The sequence below is a fragment of the Sarcophilus harrisii genome, chromosome 4 (assembly GCF_902635505.1).
Source record: "Sarcophilus harrisii chromosome 4, mSarHar1.11, whole genome shotgun sequence".
Classification (NCBI taxonomy): Eukaryota; Metazoa; Chordata; class Mammalia; order Dasyuromorphia; family Dasyuridae; genus Sarcophilus; species Sarcophilus harrisii.
In genome coordinates, this window is record NC_045429.1 from 270,342,089 (window position 1) to 270,357,239 (window position 15,151).

Here is a 15,151-nt window from a genome sequence, read left to right on the forward strand (position 1 = left end):
AAATGGTTATGTATTCTAAACTCCTTAATTTAAGTATTTTTTTATTTACTGATCACAGAAATCTTACACAAAGACTACGAATAAGGAGCTACTAGAAGCAAAACCCAATTTTACTGCTTAAATACATGTTCCAGGATTTTGTTATTTAAATTTAAAATTTAAATTTCTGTTGAAAAAGCAAATTTTTGTTTAAAAATATTTTGTTCCAAAAGATGTAAGCTCTATATTTTCTGTAAAAGTTTTAAGTCATTATGGTAACCTTAGCTGCCAGGAGAAGTAATATTTTTATTTCTTAGTAGGAGGGGGAATTTTTCCATCCCTTTAATTTGAAAGAGTGGATTATTCTCTTTTGACTGAAAAGAAGAAATGAATGTAGTTCCCAGCTGATGGCAAGAAATTTTAGCAAAGTATCTGGCTTCTTTCCTACTTTTGGAGCACTGCCAGAAGGCAAAAGTTTTCATCCTGGAATGAAGTGTATAAGAAAACACAAAACAACCAAATCAATCTGGCATTATCTAGCACTTACTTAACTGAAGAAAGGTTCAAAGGCATTTCTTAATTCTAAATTGACCTCAAGTTTGACTGTAAAATACATTCAAAATAGGTTAATAATTTATAAGTAGGTTTGGGAAAGTAATTAATATAAGATCAAGTTAAGACAGATAATAATTAAAAATATAAAAGAAAAAAATGTGCTATTTAAAAAAAAATCTGACTTTTTATGTATTATCTGAAAATGTTCCTTGCTGCTTGTGTTTTAATAAATAATTTAGTTTAAAAAATTATACAGATTTTTAAAAAAGGATAAATAAGGTTAACCTCAATATTATTCTTCTCACCATGATACAAGCTTGGTGAGGCAGAAAATACAAAATTCAAACGCAATTATTGACAACTTGTGGTAATGTAATCCTAAAAATTTAGGTTTAGTACTTCTTAATAGTAGAGAAACCTCCTGAAAGTTAAACTTACTAACCCAAATACAAAGTAAGAACAGCAAACATAAAGACTATTATGTGAGTAAAATGCAGTCGATATTTAAGCAATATGTGAAGAGTACTAGAGAAAAAATTTCTCCATCTATAATACTTCTAGAACTTATCTCTCACAGGTGCTAACCTTTGAAAACCTGAAAATATTGTCTAAATGTATTTCTTTAGTTAGAAATGACACATTTAAAAAGAGAAGGGATCTCAAGTCATTACAGTGTAAATCTTTCACTTTACAGATAAGAAAATAGCCCCAGAGAAGTCCAGTTACTTCCCCAAGGTCCCATAGTTTATAAGTGCAAGACCTGAGATTTCAATCCAGGAATTCTGAATCCAATGCTTACTACTGCTACAGTAGATTGCCTTTCTGACAACAAATTACTAAAAAAGGCAAGAAATAAGTCCCAAAAATTAAATTATGAGGAAAAATTAAATCCATATTACATTTGCTAGCCAAAAGCAGTTCTTCGTATTCATTATTACTACATACCTAAATATTTTATTATCAGATTTGTACCTTTTACTTCACTACTCCTGAAGAGGGAGCAATGTTAAACTTAGATTATATTCATATAAAATGTAACAAGAAGATTTTTGTTATAATAAAAACAATGAACAGAAAATTTCTAAAAGAATTAGAGCATCATAGAGAGTTGGGAGAGATCTCAGATGTCATGTTGTCCAACCTTATACAATTTTACAATAAGGAAACAGTCACTAATTGTAAGGAATATTTTGTTTATTTGAATAACAATGTTGTTACTCTAGTATCGGGTGTGCTATTACAGCAAATGTCCTTCCCTTGTACACAAGATTTCAGAAACCAGAAAGGCAAAGTCTCCTTGAATTGAAAAGTTTGGATGCTAATATATCAATTTCATTCCAATGGAATTGCCTGAAATCCCTTCCTATAGATGTTCTATAAACTTTTCTAGAGGAATGTCATTATAGAATACCATTGTTTTGACACATAGGTATCAGAGAGAAGGTAGAAGAAAAATAAGCCTTATCTAAAATTTGTACAGGCCCTAAATCTCAATTATAACTATTAAACAATTGGAGTAGGGAGGATAACTATGTATAATAGCCATATACAATATGTAATACAACTTAAAATTTTTTGGTAAAGTAAATCTTAAAATGAAAAGAGAAATTAAATACATAAAAAACCCAACAAATTTTGGAATTGAGATCTGCTGTAACATAAAACAGAATGGTGCTAATATTACTTACCACAATCACTGATTTTGCTTGTTCACAGTACTGGAAATCTCCATATCGAACTGACCTACGTCCCTTAGGATAAAAAGAAAGTTCTGAATTACAATCAACATAAATAAGTTTAAATGAGAAAAACATTTTTGAACTCTTAAAAAAATTATACGATTTCAAATAAGTAATGACTGATCCTGTTATTAGATGGAAAACAAATTCAAAGATGTGCATTGTCAAACTTTCAAAAATTTTTTTTGAGTAACATTCAATAAATTACATCTTAAAGTTCAATTACATTTAGGAAAAAAAAAATATCTCAGATGCACTATAATTATCTCCAAGAAAAGTAACTATATAAAATTAAATGTTAAAATTATTTTTAAAAGATCCTCTTTTTTACATCATTAATAAAATGAAATTACTTACATCTCGATCTACTGTGGTTGCAAAGCCAATGGCTTCTTTCTGAGTGCAGTTAACAGCTTTCTGAAGAGTATAAATTACTTGTTCATATGTATGAACCTCATCATTAAACAGCATGCAATAATAGGTGTCACTCTTCCCTCTGTGGGATTAAGAAATCATGTAATTACTGGTTTCTGAAATTTAAAAAAAAATTATTATGGTTACAGCACTAAGTGGAATCATTGAGTCTAGGTTTTCACTATTTTCACTAAAAAAGTCAAGGGTAAGCTATCTGATAGTTTAGTTTTTCTATCTAACCATTCATAATAAACAAGCTCAAAATTTATTGCTTATATTGCTCATTGCAAAATCTTAATTGTCTATAATTGGCCATCTTCCAATTTATGAATAAGCTAACTAAGACTGAAGCCACTATTTCCTATCATACTGAGTACTTGATTCTTTGGGATGTATGTTTATGATTTAGAGTCAAACATTAATACAAACAGTTCAGATCTTCTAAAACTTTACCTTAAGCCTTGTAAAAATAAAGAGTAATGTTTTATCCAGCTGTCACCAAAGTGCTGTTATTTCACAAGACAAAAACTAAAAAGAATAAGGATACAACTATAACTCAAAATGGTTTAAACTTTTTTTTTCATCATTTCTAGTTTCCCTTAAAATACAAACCTGAAAATCTAATATTATAAACTAATCTAACTTAATCTAACTTTATTCAATAACAGACTCTGATGTTTAACATCTAGTTTATTTTCACTATCTTCTGGACTCAGGAATGGCTTCTATAACAAATCCCTGTGTATCCAAAGCTTAATGATCTCTATAGAAATAATTCATTAAGGACCCCACCAAACACAAAAACACAAAGGACAAACAAGTTTTATACTTACACCACCTCTAAATCTGGTGGTAGTTCATTTTCTTTCTCCCATGTTAATATATCTACTGCATAACGAAACATGATTGCAAAAATATTGTAGGTTCTTGCGATCATATCTTCTGTTAAATGTATAAGAGGATCCTGAAAAGAATGTCACAGTGGAATGAAACTATATATATTACTTTCTTTTTTTATGTATATATGTATAAAAAAATTTATATTCTCATAGTTACCATCCTATTCAGGCTCTTATTTTCTCATATGACTACTACACATCAGCCTTATGGGCCACTTTGCCATCAGTCTTACTATATACAAATACATACACACATATACATATATGTAAATACATATATCTCACAATATTTCCAGTTAATCACCCTAAAATATCATTTTATGACAATATAACAAAGCAGTAATCATCAAAACTGTTTAATAACAGTTAAAATATGGAAAAGGAGAGATTAGATAGGCAAGAGCCAGGAGCTCTTGGAAAAGATTGAGAGCTGATTCCCCTTCTCCCTCCAGAAAAGGATGGGAAAATTTTTCATCAAATAAGGGACAGAAGAGGTCACAAAAGATAAAAGAACATAAAAACAATTTTTGTAAAGCATGGCTCAACTAAAGCAAAGGCCAAAGTATGAAGAATGATGAAGACAGAAAAATAAATTACAGAAGGTATTCCCCCTTAGACATCTTCAAGTGGATAATGAAACATTTAAAGGATTCAAGGAAAAATGAGCACTGAAAACAATAAGCAATAAAAGAAATTATTGTAGTTAAAAAGAATCACAGAATGAGCTAGCACTAAATAATACCAAAAAGATAATAAGAAAATGAGAAAACTATAATCAATATGAATAATACAAAAATCTAGAAATATCTAAATAATGAATCAAAAGCAGAGTCATCTTTATACTTAAAATTATGAACAAACAGAATGGAAGTGGAAAGACAATCTCAAAAAACAGCTAAAATGGATAAGGATTCTGAGGAACTTCACAAAACAAATTAAGTATCTGGAAGTTAAATCAAAATACGACTTAGAACCACTCATCTTTCTGAGTTCAAATCTAGTCTCAGATACTTACAAGCTGTGTAACTCTAGGTAAGTCACTTAACCCTGTTTGCCTCAGTTCCTTATCTGTAAAATAAGTGGGAGAAGGAAATGGCAAACCATTCCAGTATCCCTGCCCAGAAAACTCCAAATAGGATCACAAAGAGACCTGACTAAAAAAATGATTGAACAACATTTATAAAAATTTCACAGATATTTTAAAAATGAAAACTTAATACTTTAAAATTTATCAAGTCCATAAAACCATGACAAGATGTTTATAATTCAACTCTCAGAGATATGCTATATATTGTTACATAACTTCAAAATTACAACAGGAAAAAATTCTTGACACTGCCAAAAGAAAGAAAGCCATGACAAAGAACATTAATTAAGAAAATTGCAGATCTTTTTCTAGGAAGTTCAGAAATAACAAAAGAAATTAGGATATGATATATATATATATAACAATTTAAAATCTGGGCTATCCATGAAAAAATGGTTAAACAAATTGTGGCACAAGAATATAATGGAAAGTCTATATTATGAGAAACAATAGGAAGAACTGAAAGCATGGGAAATTTTTCATGAAATGAAGCAGAGTAAAGCCTGCAGAAAAGGGAAAACAATATATACAATGACAACAATAATGGAAAGAACAAGAAACAAACAAGTCTGAATATTATATGATTAAAATGATGTGCTTATCCTTAAAGAAAAGATATTGTCACTGGTGAGACTAAGAACTATAATGTGGAACACCATATCTACTGACAAATTTAACTGATACTGTTGGTTAGTTTTGCTGAACTGTTTTCTTTTTCTTTCTTTTGTTCTTATTTATTTTTAGTGGAGCTCACTAAATAAGGCAATTTGGGAAGAGATATATTAAAAAATTAAGATGATATAGAAACAAACAAAATAAAAAAATTTAAATACAAAAACACAAGTCACTCTTCTAGTGAAATTAATTTATGCTGTTTGAAGTCTTGTCCCTGAGACACTAATATTGAAGTCAAAGGAACTAGATTGAAAATCTTTTCTATACTACTTGTAAATCTTGGGCAAGATATTTAGTCCCTACTGGATCTGTTTCCTATTCTGGAAAATATAAAAGTTGGAGATTCAGATGACTTAAAAAATTCCTTCTCACTTTAGTTCTAAGTCTTCAATGCTAAAACAAGATACACACATATATTTCTAACACCAAAATAATTAAAGAAAAAACATATTTCAAAGAAGTCTCCGATATCTACAATATGCAGATAACATAATGCAAATAGAAAATGCCAAAAGACAATAAACAAAAGTATTAAAAAGTGTAAACTAATAATAACCATATGAATTACTGCCTCAAATTTCCTCATAATAAGAGAAATACGCATAAAATAACTCAAGTTTTACCTTAAATCCTGAAAACTGGTAAAGAACACAAAAGATAGAAGTATTCAAAACTGAATTTGACATGAGAAGTCAGGTACAATAATGCATTGCTTTCAGAGCTGTGAATTCCCATTCTGGGAAGTAAATGAGTAATTATGTTAAACAAATGACTCAAACATGCACTCTTTGACCCAGAGATCACATTGCTAGGTATATTGTTCAAGGAGATGAAAAACTGAAAAAATTTTCACCAAATACTTTGAAATATTTACAGCAGCCCTTTTTTTGTGGCAAAAGAAATAGAAACAAAATAGAAGGCATTTATTTAGAATAGTTAAACAAATGTAAATATAGTATCATTTGACTCTAAGAAAGAACTTAAAATAATTCAAAAACAAATGGGAAGACATATGAATTGATATAGGGTCAAATTACCAGAACCAAGAAAACAATACATATGGCTATGACAAAATAAATAAAAAGGACAATAAAATAAAATTGAATATTATATAATTAAAATGACCAAGGCTGGCTCTGAAACAGTTAAAAAATAGCTTCCTTTTACTCAAGAAATGGTAAAGTATGCCTGTGAAACATTGAACATAATGCCAGACTTGGTTAAAATATTGATTGATTTTACTGAACTGCTCATCTCTCCCTCCTCCCCTTTAAAAAAAATCCTTACTACAAGAAATAGCTTACTGGGTAGGGGAAGTGTGGAGGGGATACATTGATATGTTTGGAATAAAAATGATTTAAAAGCAAAAAGAAATCAATTCAAACAAAGGTAAAAAATTGAAGTACATAAATAAAGCAAGAAATAATAAATATTCAAACTATTTTTACTTGGTTAAATTTTATATTACTATTTTTTCTTTAGTAAAAATACAAATAATCTGGATTTTAAATTTTTATTTGAAATATCCAAAAGTCTTAGAAGTTGAAAACCTACATAGCTACTTAATTATTAAAGTTTAAAACTATACAAAGATTTTTGGGACACCCTGTATTATTTGTAACTAAATTCACAAATTAAAAAAATTCCCAATAAACATATATTAGGCATTATATGATGCCATCAAAGATGGCAAGATGTTTTAAATAGTCTAATCTTAAAACACCAGAACAACAAAGTAAAAACTAAAAGTAATAATGCATTCATTTTACAAATGAGAATATCACAATGCTTAAGTTTTAGCTTTCCTTTTTCTAGGACAGAAACTGAAAGCTTTTTATATAAGACTAAGGGCATATAATGTATCCATGTTCTTTAGAAACTATGGAAAAACTATTCTTCTTCATAGTACAGTTTAACATAGTATCTTATGGTGGTGATCAGGGATGAGGAAACAGAACAGAGGCAGAATTAGGAATTCTTTCAGCTTTATTATTGTTTTTAGGAAGCTGGGGATAGAAACAGTTGGATTGTCATTTATCAATTGTCATTTATGCCATTATAAAATGGCAGACCACAAAGGTGATAATTGACAAATTACATGTTATCAGATGATAACATGTAATACTTGGGATTTTTGTTATATGTTTTATAAACCCAAACCAATTCTTGATTATCTATGCTAAAAAGAGATGATGGTAACAGTAAAGATATATGCAATTTTTTGGTTAATTCAAAATTTTAATTGAATTAATATTACTTAAGTGAAATTAAATCAATAAGCATTTATTAAATCCCTACTATATGCCAGCAACTGTGGGAAGTGCTGCAAAAAACAAGAAAGAGGAAGAAAACTGGGAAAGATAACACACAAACCAGGGAAGTCAGGAAATGGATTTGAAGAAAGAATTACAAGAGAACTGCCAATGAAAATGCACAATTATCATTAAATTGCTCTGTGTGTATATGCGCGTGTATGTATGTATGTGTGTGTACAGGTTGGAAGGGGCCAGATTATGGTGGGAGCTTTAAAAGCCAAATACAAAACTGATCCAAACATTCTAGAAAGCAATTTGGAACTATGCCCAAACAGTTATAAAACTGGGCATACTCTTTAATTCAACAACATCACTACTAATTCTGTATCGCACAGATTTGTACAAAAATATTAATAGCAGATCTTTTGTAGTGGCAAAGAACTGGGAAATTAAGGGGATGTCCATCAATAGAAGAATAGCTAGACATTGTAATGGAATACTAATGGGCTATAAGAAATGACAAGCAAGATGATTTAAAAAAAAAAGTGTAAACACTAACATGAACTGATAACAAAGAGAAGTGAAAAGAACCAGGTGAACAGTGCACACAATAACAGCAATACTGTATGATGATTAGCTGTGAATAATTTACCTATTCACAGCAATACAAAGATCTAAGACAATTCTAAAGAACTCATGAGGAAAAATAACATTTCTATCCAGAGAAAGCGTTGATAAAGTTTAAATGTAGATCAAAGCATACAATTTTTCATTTTCTTTTATTTTTATTTGTGGGGTTTGCTTTTTTTTAAAAAACTGTTTTTTTCTTTCTTTCTTTTTTCTTTTTTCTTTTTTTTTTTCTTACAAGGCAATTGGGGTTAAGTGATTCGCCCAGGGTCACATAGCTAGTAAGTGTCAAGTGTCTAAGATTGGCTTTGAATTTCTGACTTCATGGCCCATGCTCTCTCCACTGAATCACCTTGCTGTCCCAGTTTAAATTTTCTTTCACAACAAGACTGATATGGAAATACGTTTTATATGTTTGTACACATATAACCAATATCAAATTGCTTATTGTCTCAGGAAGGTATATGGGAGAGAATTTGCAACTCAAAATCTAAAAAAAAATGATAAAATGTTTTTATATATAACTGGGAAAAATATTAAAATTTTTAAAAAGACCAAATACAGGATTTTATATTTGACATTAAAAGCAATAAGGAAACCAATGAAGTTAATTTGATGGGGAGAAATAAGGACAGATGTATTATAAGAAAGCCAATTTAACAGCTGAGTGGAAGATATAGTGGGTACCTGAAACAGAGTGCTTCTATAGTGCCACAGCACTAGGACCTAGTTTCCATTTTTCTCTCTCAAACTTCATATCAGAAGCACAGGAAAAAAAAATGATTAAAATTCAAGAAAAATGCATACCACCTTTCCTAATCTTCCTTATAATTCATACTTTGTTAACATTAAAGAGTATAAAATGGCAGACCACAAAGGTGATAATTCAATATTATACAACAGACATCTGAATAACAAAGCTGACAGCAGGAAAAAGAAATGTTTAATCTGGAGCAAAAATAATGTACTCTTTATACAAAATGCCAATGACCCACTGTTGATAGGGAAGATGCTTTGTTTTTCCAGTGGCAGCAGTGGAAGAAGAAAACAAAACGAAGTGCTTGATGTATGATTTAGCCTTGTCTTCTTTAGTATCATACTATAATCATTCTAACTACCAGAACTAGAAGGGAAAATCCAAACTCTCAAGAACCAATTAGAATTCTCCAAAAATCATAAATGCGAAAGACCACACAAAAGTAAAAATCAATGAAGTATAATGAATTATAGTAAATAATGATTAGAGTTCAGGAATCATCTAGTGATGATCAGACCCAGCCCTGAGCCCTGGCCAGAAGAATGGGAATACTGAGAGCTGATCACAGACAGACTTAGCAGCAGCATGGAATCTCAGGGGAACTAAGAGCAGAAACTTAAATGTTTGGAACTCAATAGTAGGTCAGCAACACAAGAATACTGAGAGGTGATCTTGGACTCAGCGAGGGCGCAATAATATGAAACCAGAAAGGGTAAGATAGTTGACTTGTGTCCAAATCTCCCAACTAGGTTAGTGTTGGTCATCCAAAAGAGATCATGAACTCTTGCATTGGACAGCAGGTAAAGAAGTGGAGTGTAGAGGAAAAGAAGAAAGGGTATCCCAGAAAGGCCATGATTGTTCATCCCCTAGGTTGCCACCAACAGCTGACCAAGATGCCCAGGACAGATCAATAGAATAGGGAAACAAAAGAGATAAAGAGTTATTATGATGTCAGAAATGCTGTAGACACAAACCTAGACGACTCTCTCTCTCTCTCTCTCTCTCACACACACACACACACACACACACACACACACACACACACTCACACTCTCACTCTCTTACTCACTCTCTCTCTCTCTGTCTCTCTCTGTCTCTCTCTTTCTCTCTCTCTCTCTCTTTCAAAAAACAGGGAGGGAGTCTGGCCTGCAGTCCCAGCAAAGGCCATGCCAGTGCAGCCCTAGCCCCAAATCTAGTGGCCTGAGCATCAGCAGGGCAGGACTCTCTTGCTTCAGCAACAGATTTTACAATTTTACAGCTACAGTGGGGCAGACACTCCTAACAGCTCCAAGGCAGAAAAGAGTCCTTATGATCATGTTCTTAGAAGATTTTCTGAAAACAGCTGTACAATATCTCTGAAGCTTAGGACAGTGCATCCTCCATCCTGGAAAAAGAGCCCTACTTTAACAGAGTTAAAAGCTGAATAATAGGCAAGAAAAATAAACAAATTATAGAAAATGTTTCTGATAATTGAAAGTTATTACAATGACAAAGAAAATCAAAACATACATTCAAAGATGATAACAAGGTCAAAGCTCCTACATCCAAAGCCTCCAAAACAAATAAGAATTGGGCTTAGGTCAGGGAAGAGCTCAAAAGGGATTATGAAAATCAAGTAAGAGAAATAGAAGAAAAATTAGGAAAAGAATTGAAAATGACGCAAAAGAAAATACAAAACGCGAATGAGAATGCCTTAAAAAAACCAAAATTGGCCAGTTGGGAAAGGAAGTACAAAAGCTCACTGAGGAAAATAATTCCTTAAAAACTAGAACTGAATAAATGGAAGATAATGATTTCATGAGAAATTAAGATACAATAAAGCAAAACTAAAAAAAAAAAAATGAAAAAATAGCAAAAAATGTGAAATATCTCACTGGAAAAAACAACGGACCTGGGAAATAGATCCATGAAAGATAATTTAAAAATTATCGGTCTATCTGGAAGTCATCATCAAAAAAAGAACCTGGACATCATCTTTTAAAAAATTATCAAAGAACACTCTCCTGATATTCTAGAATTATAGGGTAAAATAGAACTTGAAAGAATTTACCTATCATCTCCTAAAAAATATCCCAAAATGAAAACTCCCAGGAATATTACAGTCAAATTCCAGAACTTCCAGGACAAGGAGAATATATTGCAAGCATCCAGAAAGAAACAATTCAAATACATTTGGAGCCACAGTCTCCACAAGATTTAGCAGTTTCTACATTAAAGAACCAGAGGAAGGTTTGGAATATATTCCAGAGAACAATGGAGCTAGAATTACAACCAAGAATCACCAGCCAATAAAACTGAGTATAATCCTTAGGGGAAAAGATGGACATTCAGTGGAATAGAGAATTTTCAAGCACTCATGATAGAAAATCCCCAAAATGAATGGAAAAATTTGATTTTCAAATACAGGACTCTGAAGAAGCATAAGGAAGTAAGCAGGAAAGTGATATCATAAGGGATTTAATAAGGTTAATCGATTTACATTTCTACATGGGAAAATGATACTTGTAACTGAGAACTTTCTCATAATTATGGCAGAGGGCACAGATGTGAGTTGAATATGAAAGGATAAAATCCTTTTTAAAAATGATGAAATTAAGGGTTGAGAGAAGAATGTATTGAGAGAAGGGGAAAAGGAGAACTAGAATGATGCAAACCATTTGCCATAAAAAAGGCAAGACAAAGATTTTACAGTAAAGGGGAAGAGGGGGAGGAATTGGTTCAAAGAGGAAATAACATATATGCTCAATATGGAATCTATCTTACCCTGCAAGAAAATAGGAGGGAAATGGAATATGGGAAGGGGGAGGAGGACAATAAAAGAAAGGACATACTGGGAGAAGGGATGCCCATCAATTGGGGAATGGCTCAATAAACTGTGGTATGTAATACATTGTTAGTCAAGTTGTGAAATGATCCAACATTCTGGAGAACAATTTGGAACTATACCCAAAGGGCTATCAAACTGTGCATACCCTTTGATCCAGCAGTGTCTCTGCTGGCTCTGCATTCCAAAGAGATCATAAAAAAGGGAAAAGGACCCACACGTACAAAAATGTGGACTGAAGGACTTGGGATGAAAAATCCTATTCATACCAGAGAAGGAAATGATTACAGATTGAAGCATTCTCTCTTTCTTTCTCTATTTTTTTAACTTAATTTTTCTTGCGAGTTTTTATTTTCATTGGAATGGAAGATCTACACTTTCACAACTTGACTTTTATGGAATTGTTTTGCACAACTTTACATATGGTTTCTGAATTGTGAATGGGGATAAGCGAGAGAACCCAACACTCAAAAATATTAAAACAAATGTTAAAAAAATTGTTTTTAATGTAATTGGGGGAAAATATTACATAAATAAATCAAAAGAAAAATCGAGCCTGCTCACAAGATGAATAATAATTCCTAGAAAAAAATTGTGAGTTTTTAAAAGTTTAAAATGATATTAAAAATGAAATTACAGCAATAGAGTAAAGGATAGGAAAAATGAGAGGTAAGAAAGAAATTTGCACAGATAATTAATAGTTCAACACTAGAGGTTAAAAAAAAATTATCCAAGTAAAAGTCCCTGAAAATTAGGATAAGCCAAATAAAAATCAATGCATCCATGAAACAATAAGAAATTTTAACGTAAAAAACAACCACAAAAAATAGAAGAAAATGTAAGATAGATATAAAAAACAAATGACCTAAAAGTATATCAAAGAAAAATAATTTTTAAAATATCAGACTACCTTTTGAAAGCAACGCTCAAAAGACAAAACAAAATAAAAAAGCAATCTAAACCTTGGATATCATATTACAAAAAATCATGAAAGAAAACTGTCCAGGTTACTAAGAACCAGAAGGAACTGAGCCAAATTTATAAAAAATAAGAGTCATATCCCAATTGATAAATGATCAAAAGATAGATCTATGTCCAAAGACTTTTAATCCATATCTTTTGACCTAACAACACCACTACTAGGCATTAATACCAAAAGAGATTTTTAAAAATGAAAATGATCTACATATTAAAAAATATTCATAGCAGTTCTCAAGAAATTGGAGATTGAGGAGATGCCCATCAATTGGGGAATGGCTCAGTAAATATGGCATGTAACAATACATTGGTGGTGAAAATATAAAGAATACACCAGTCATTCTCTTAGTGAAATTCCAAAATGAAAACTTTAATGAACTTTAGATAAAAAAAATTATAACTTTCATGTCAAAGGAAAAATACTGCAAGTAACCAAAAAGAAACAGCTTAAGTATTGAAAAACTATAGTTAAGATTATATGAGATTTGGATAACAAACTTATGTAGCACAACTGAGGAAAGGAGCATTTATTAAAATAGACGACTTCCCATCACTGCTGATGAAAAGAGCTTGAGTTAAAATTTGAAAATACAAACACAAGCAAAATAGAAACCTAAAAAGGCAATATTAATGAGAAATTGATGATTCTTTATCATAAAGGGAGAAATTTTAAGGATAAAGCATATAGAATGGGAAGAGAGAAAGTGTGATGATACAAACATTCCCTAAGAACCATTTATCATTTAGATTATAGAGGGAATCAAATAAGAGAGGACACAGGAGTGATTTTTGTTACAATGACTTTAGTTATAAGCAAAACAAACTTTAAATTCAGAGGGGAGATACTAAAGACAGATTTAAAAAGAAAAGAAGAAAGGGAAGTTTGTCATATAGAGATATCATTTCCAAGATATATAAGGAACTGCTTCAAGTTTATAGGTAGAAAAGTCATTCCTCACTTGACAATGGTCAGAAAATATGAACAGGCCATTTTCAAGGAAGAAATCCAAGCCATGTGAAAAAAAAAGAACAATCTCCAAATCACTAATAATCTCCAAATCACTACACAAATTAAAACAATTTTGAAGTTTCACCCCACACAATTTGACAAAGTTGACCAAAAAAGAGAAAATGTTAATTCTTGAAGAGATTGTAAAAAAATAAAATTAGGCACACTGATGCATTGCTAATAAATTTTTGAACTGGTCTAAACATTTTAGAAAGCAATTTTGAATTATGCTTCAAAAATTACAAATTATTCATATCTTTGATCTAGCAATTTTACTGTGCTATAAGGAATAAAAAGATAGTTTTAGAGAAACTTGGGAAAAGTTATTTTATATAACTGATGCAGTGAAGTAAGTTGCACCAGGAAAACAATTTATACTATTGTAAAAATATTGTAAAAACAATTTTGAAAGGCCACGATCCTGACACAGAGGTGATGAGACTAATTTGAAGAATAAGATATATGTTTCTGGACATGATCAATATGGAAATTTATGTTGTTCAACTGTTTTTTTTTGTTATCAGGTTTCTATGTTTTCATTTGTTTTGTTTTCTAGGGAAAGATAGGAGGAGAAGAAAAAATATATAGCTGATAATTGCAAAGAATAAAATTTAATTTCAAAAATGCTGATTAGGATTAAAGTATATCCAAATGTTATGTTGACAATACTAGATATGGTATAGGCAAAGAAAAGTAAACATAAGCAGTTATAGAATAAGAAAAGAAAAAAAAACTTTTGTTAAGACTTTTCTAAGAGATAGCATTTCACCATTTTGTGATTGAGCAGAAAAAGATAAATGTTTTAATTCCTCAAATGAATAACAACATTTTTGCACAATAGAAGAATTAGTATGTTAATATGACATTTGTAACCTATAAATACTGTTTTCTAAAAAAGTTTATTGAATTTTTCAGTCTTTTTCTTGGTCAGTGAAGGAACATATATCTTTTTTGCAAACTGAATGTCACCTCTAATTGCATCTACTAAATAATGTACTTTTACCCAAAATCCTAAGTAAGGCATAAGTTTATTAAAATTACAGTTCCTACATGTAATACTGTTGGAGAAAAACAATTACCTCCTCTTCCTCAGTTTCAGATATGTTAAGTTCATGTTTTGTACAATAAGGACCTTCTTTCCAAGCTTCAGTGTCACCACAGTCACAGAAGCCTCCACCTCCAGATGTTGTCATCTTTAAAAAAATAGTAAGAAAACATTTGATCAACATTACAAATGTATTAAGACCTAAAAGAGTACATATTTGCACAAAGGAATTGAAACTACTTTGATGTGTCATAATTCCCCCCCCCCCAATAACAGAAAATATCTCTAGAGTTATTTTCAAGTAACTT

The 15,151-nt window shown here is 30.9% G+C and overlaps 1 protein-coding gene across 1 annotated transcript in view; it reads right to left on the reverse strand.

Moving 5' to 3' along the window:
* UBR2 (ubiquitin protein ligase E3 component n-recognin 2) overlaps positions 1–15,151 on the reverse strand; it is a 155,164-nt gene that overhangs the window by 98,271 nt on the left and 41,742 nt on the right. Inside the window, 4 exon segments of the mRNA XM_031964839.1 lie at positions 2,223–2,285; positions 2,631–2,769; positions 3,521–3,651; positions 14,878–14,991. Of these exon segments, the coding sequence (XP_031820699.1) occupies positions 2,223–2,285; positions 2,631–2,769; positions 3,521–3,651; positions 14,878–14,991 (447 nt within the window).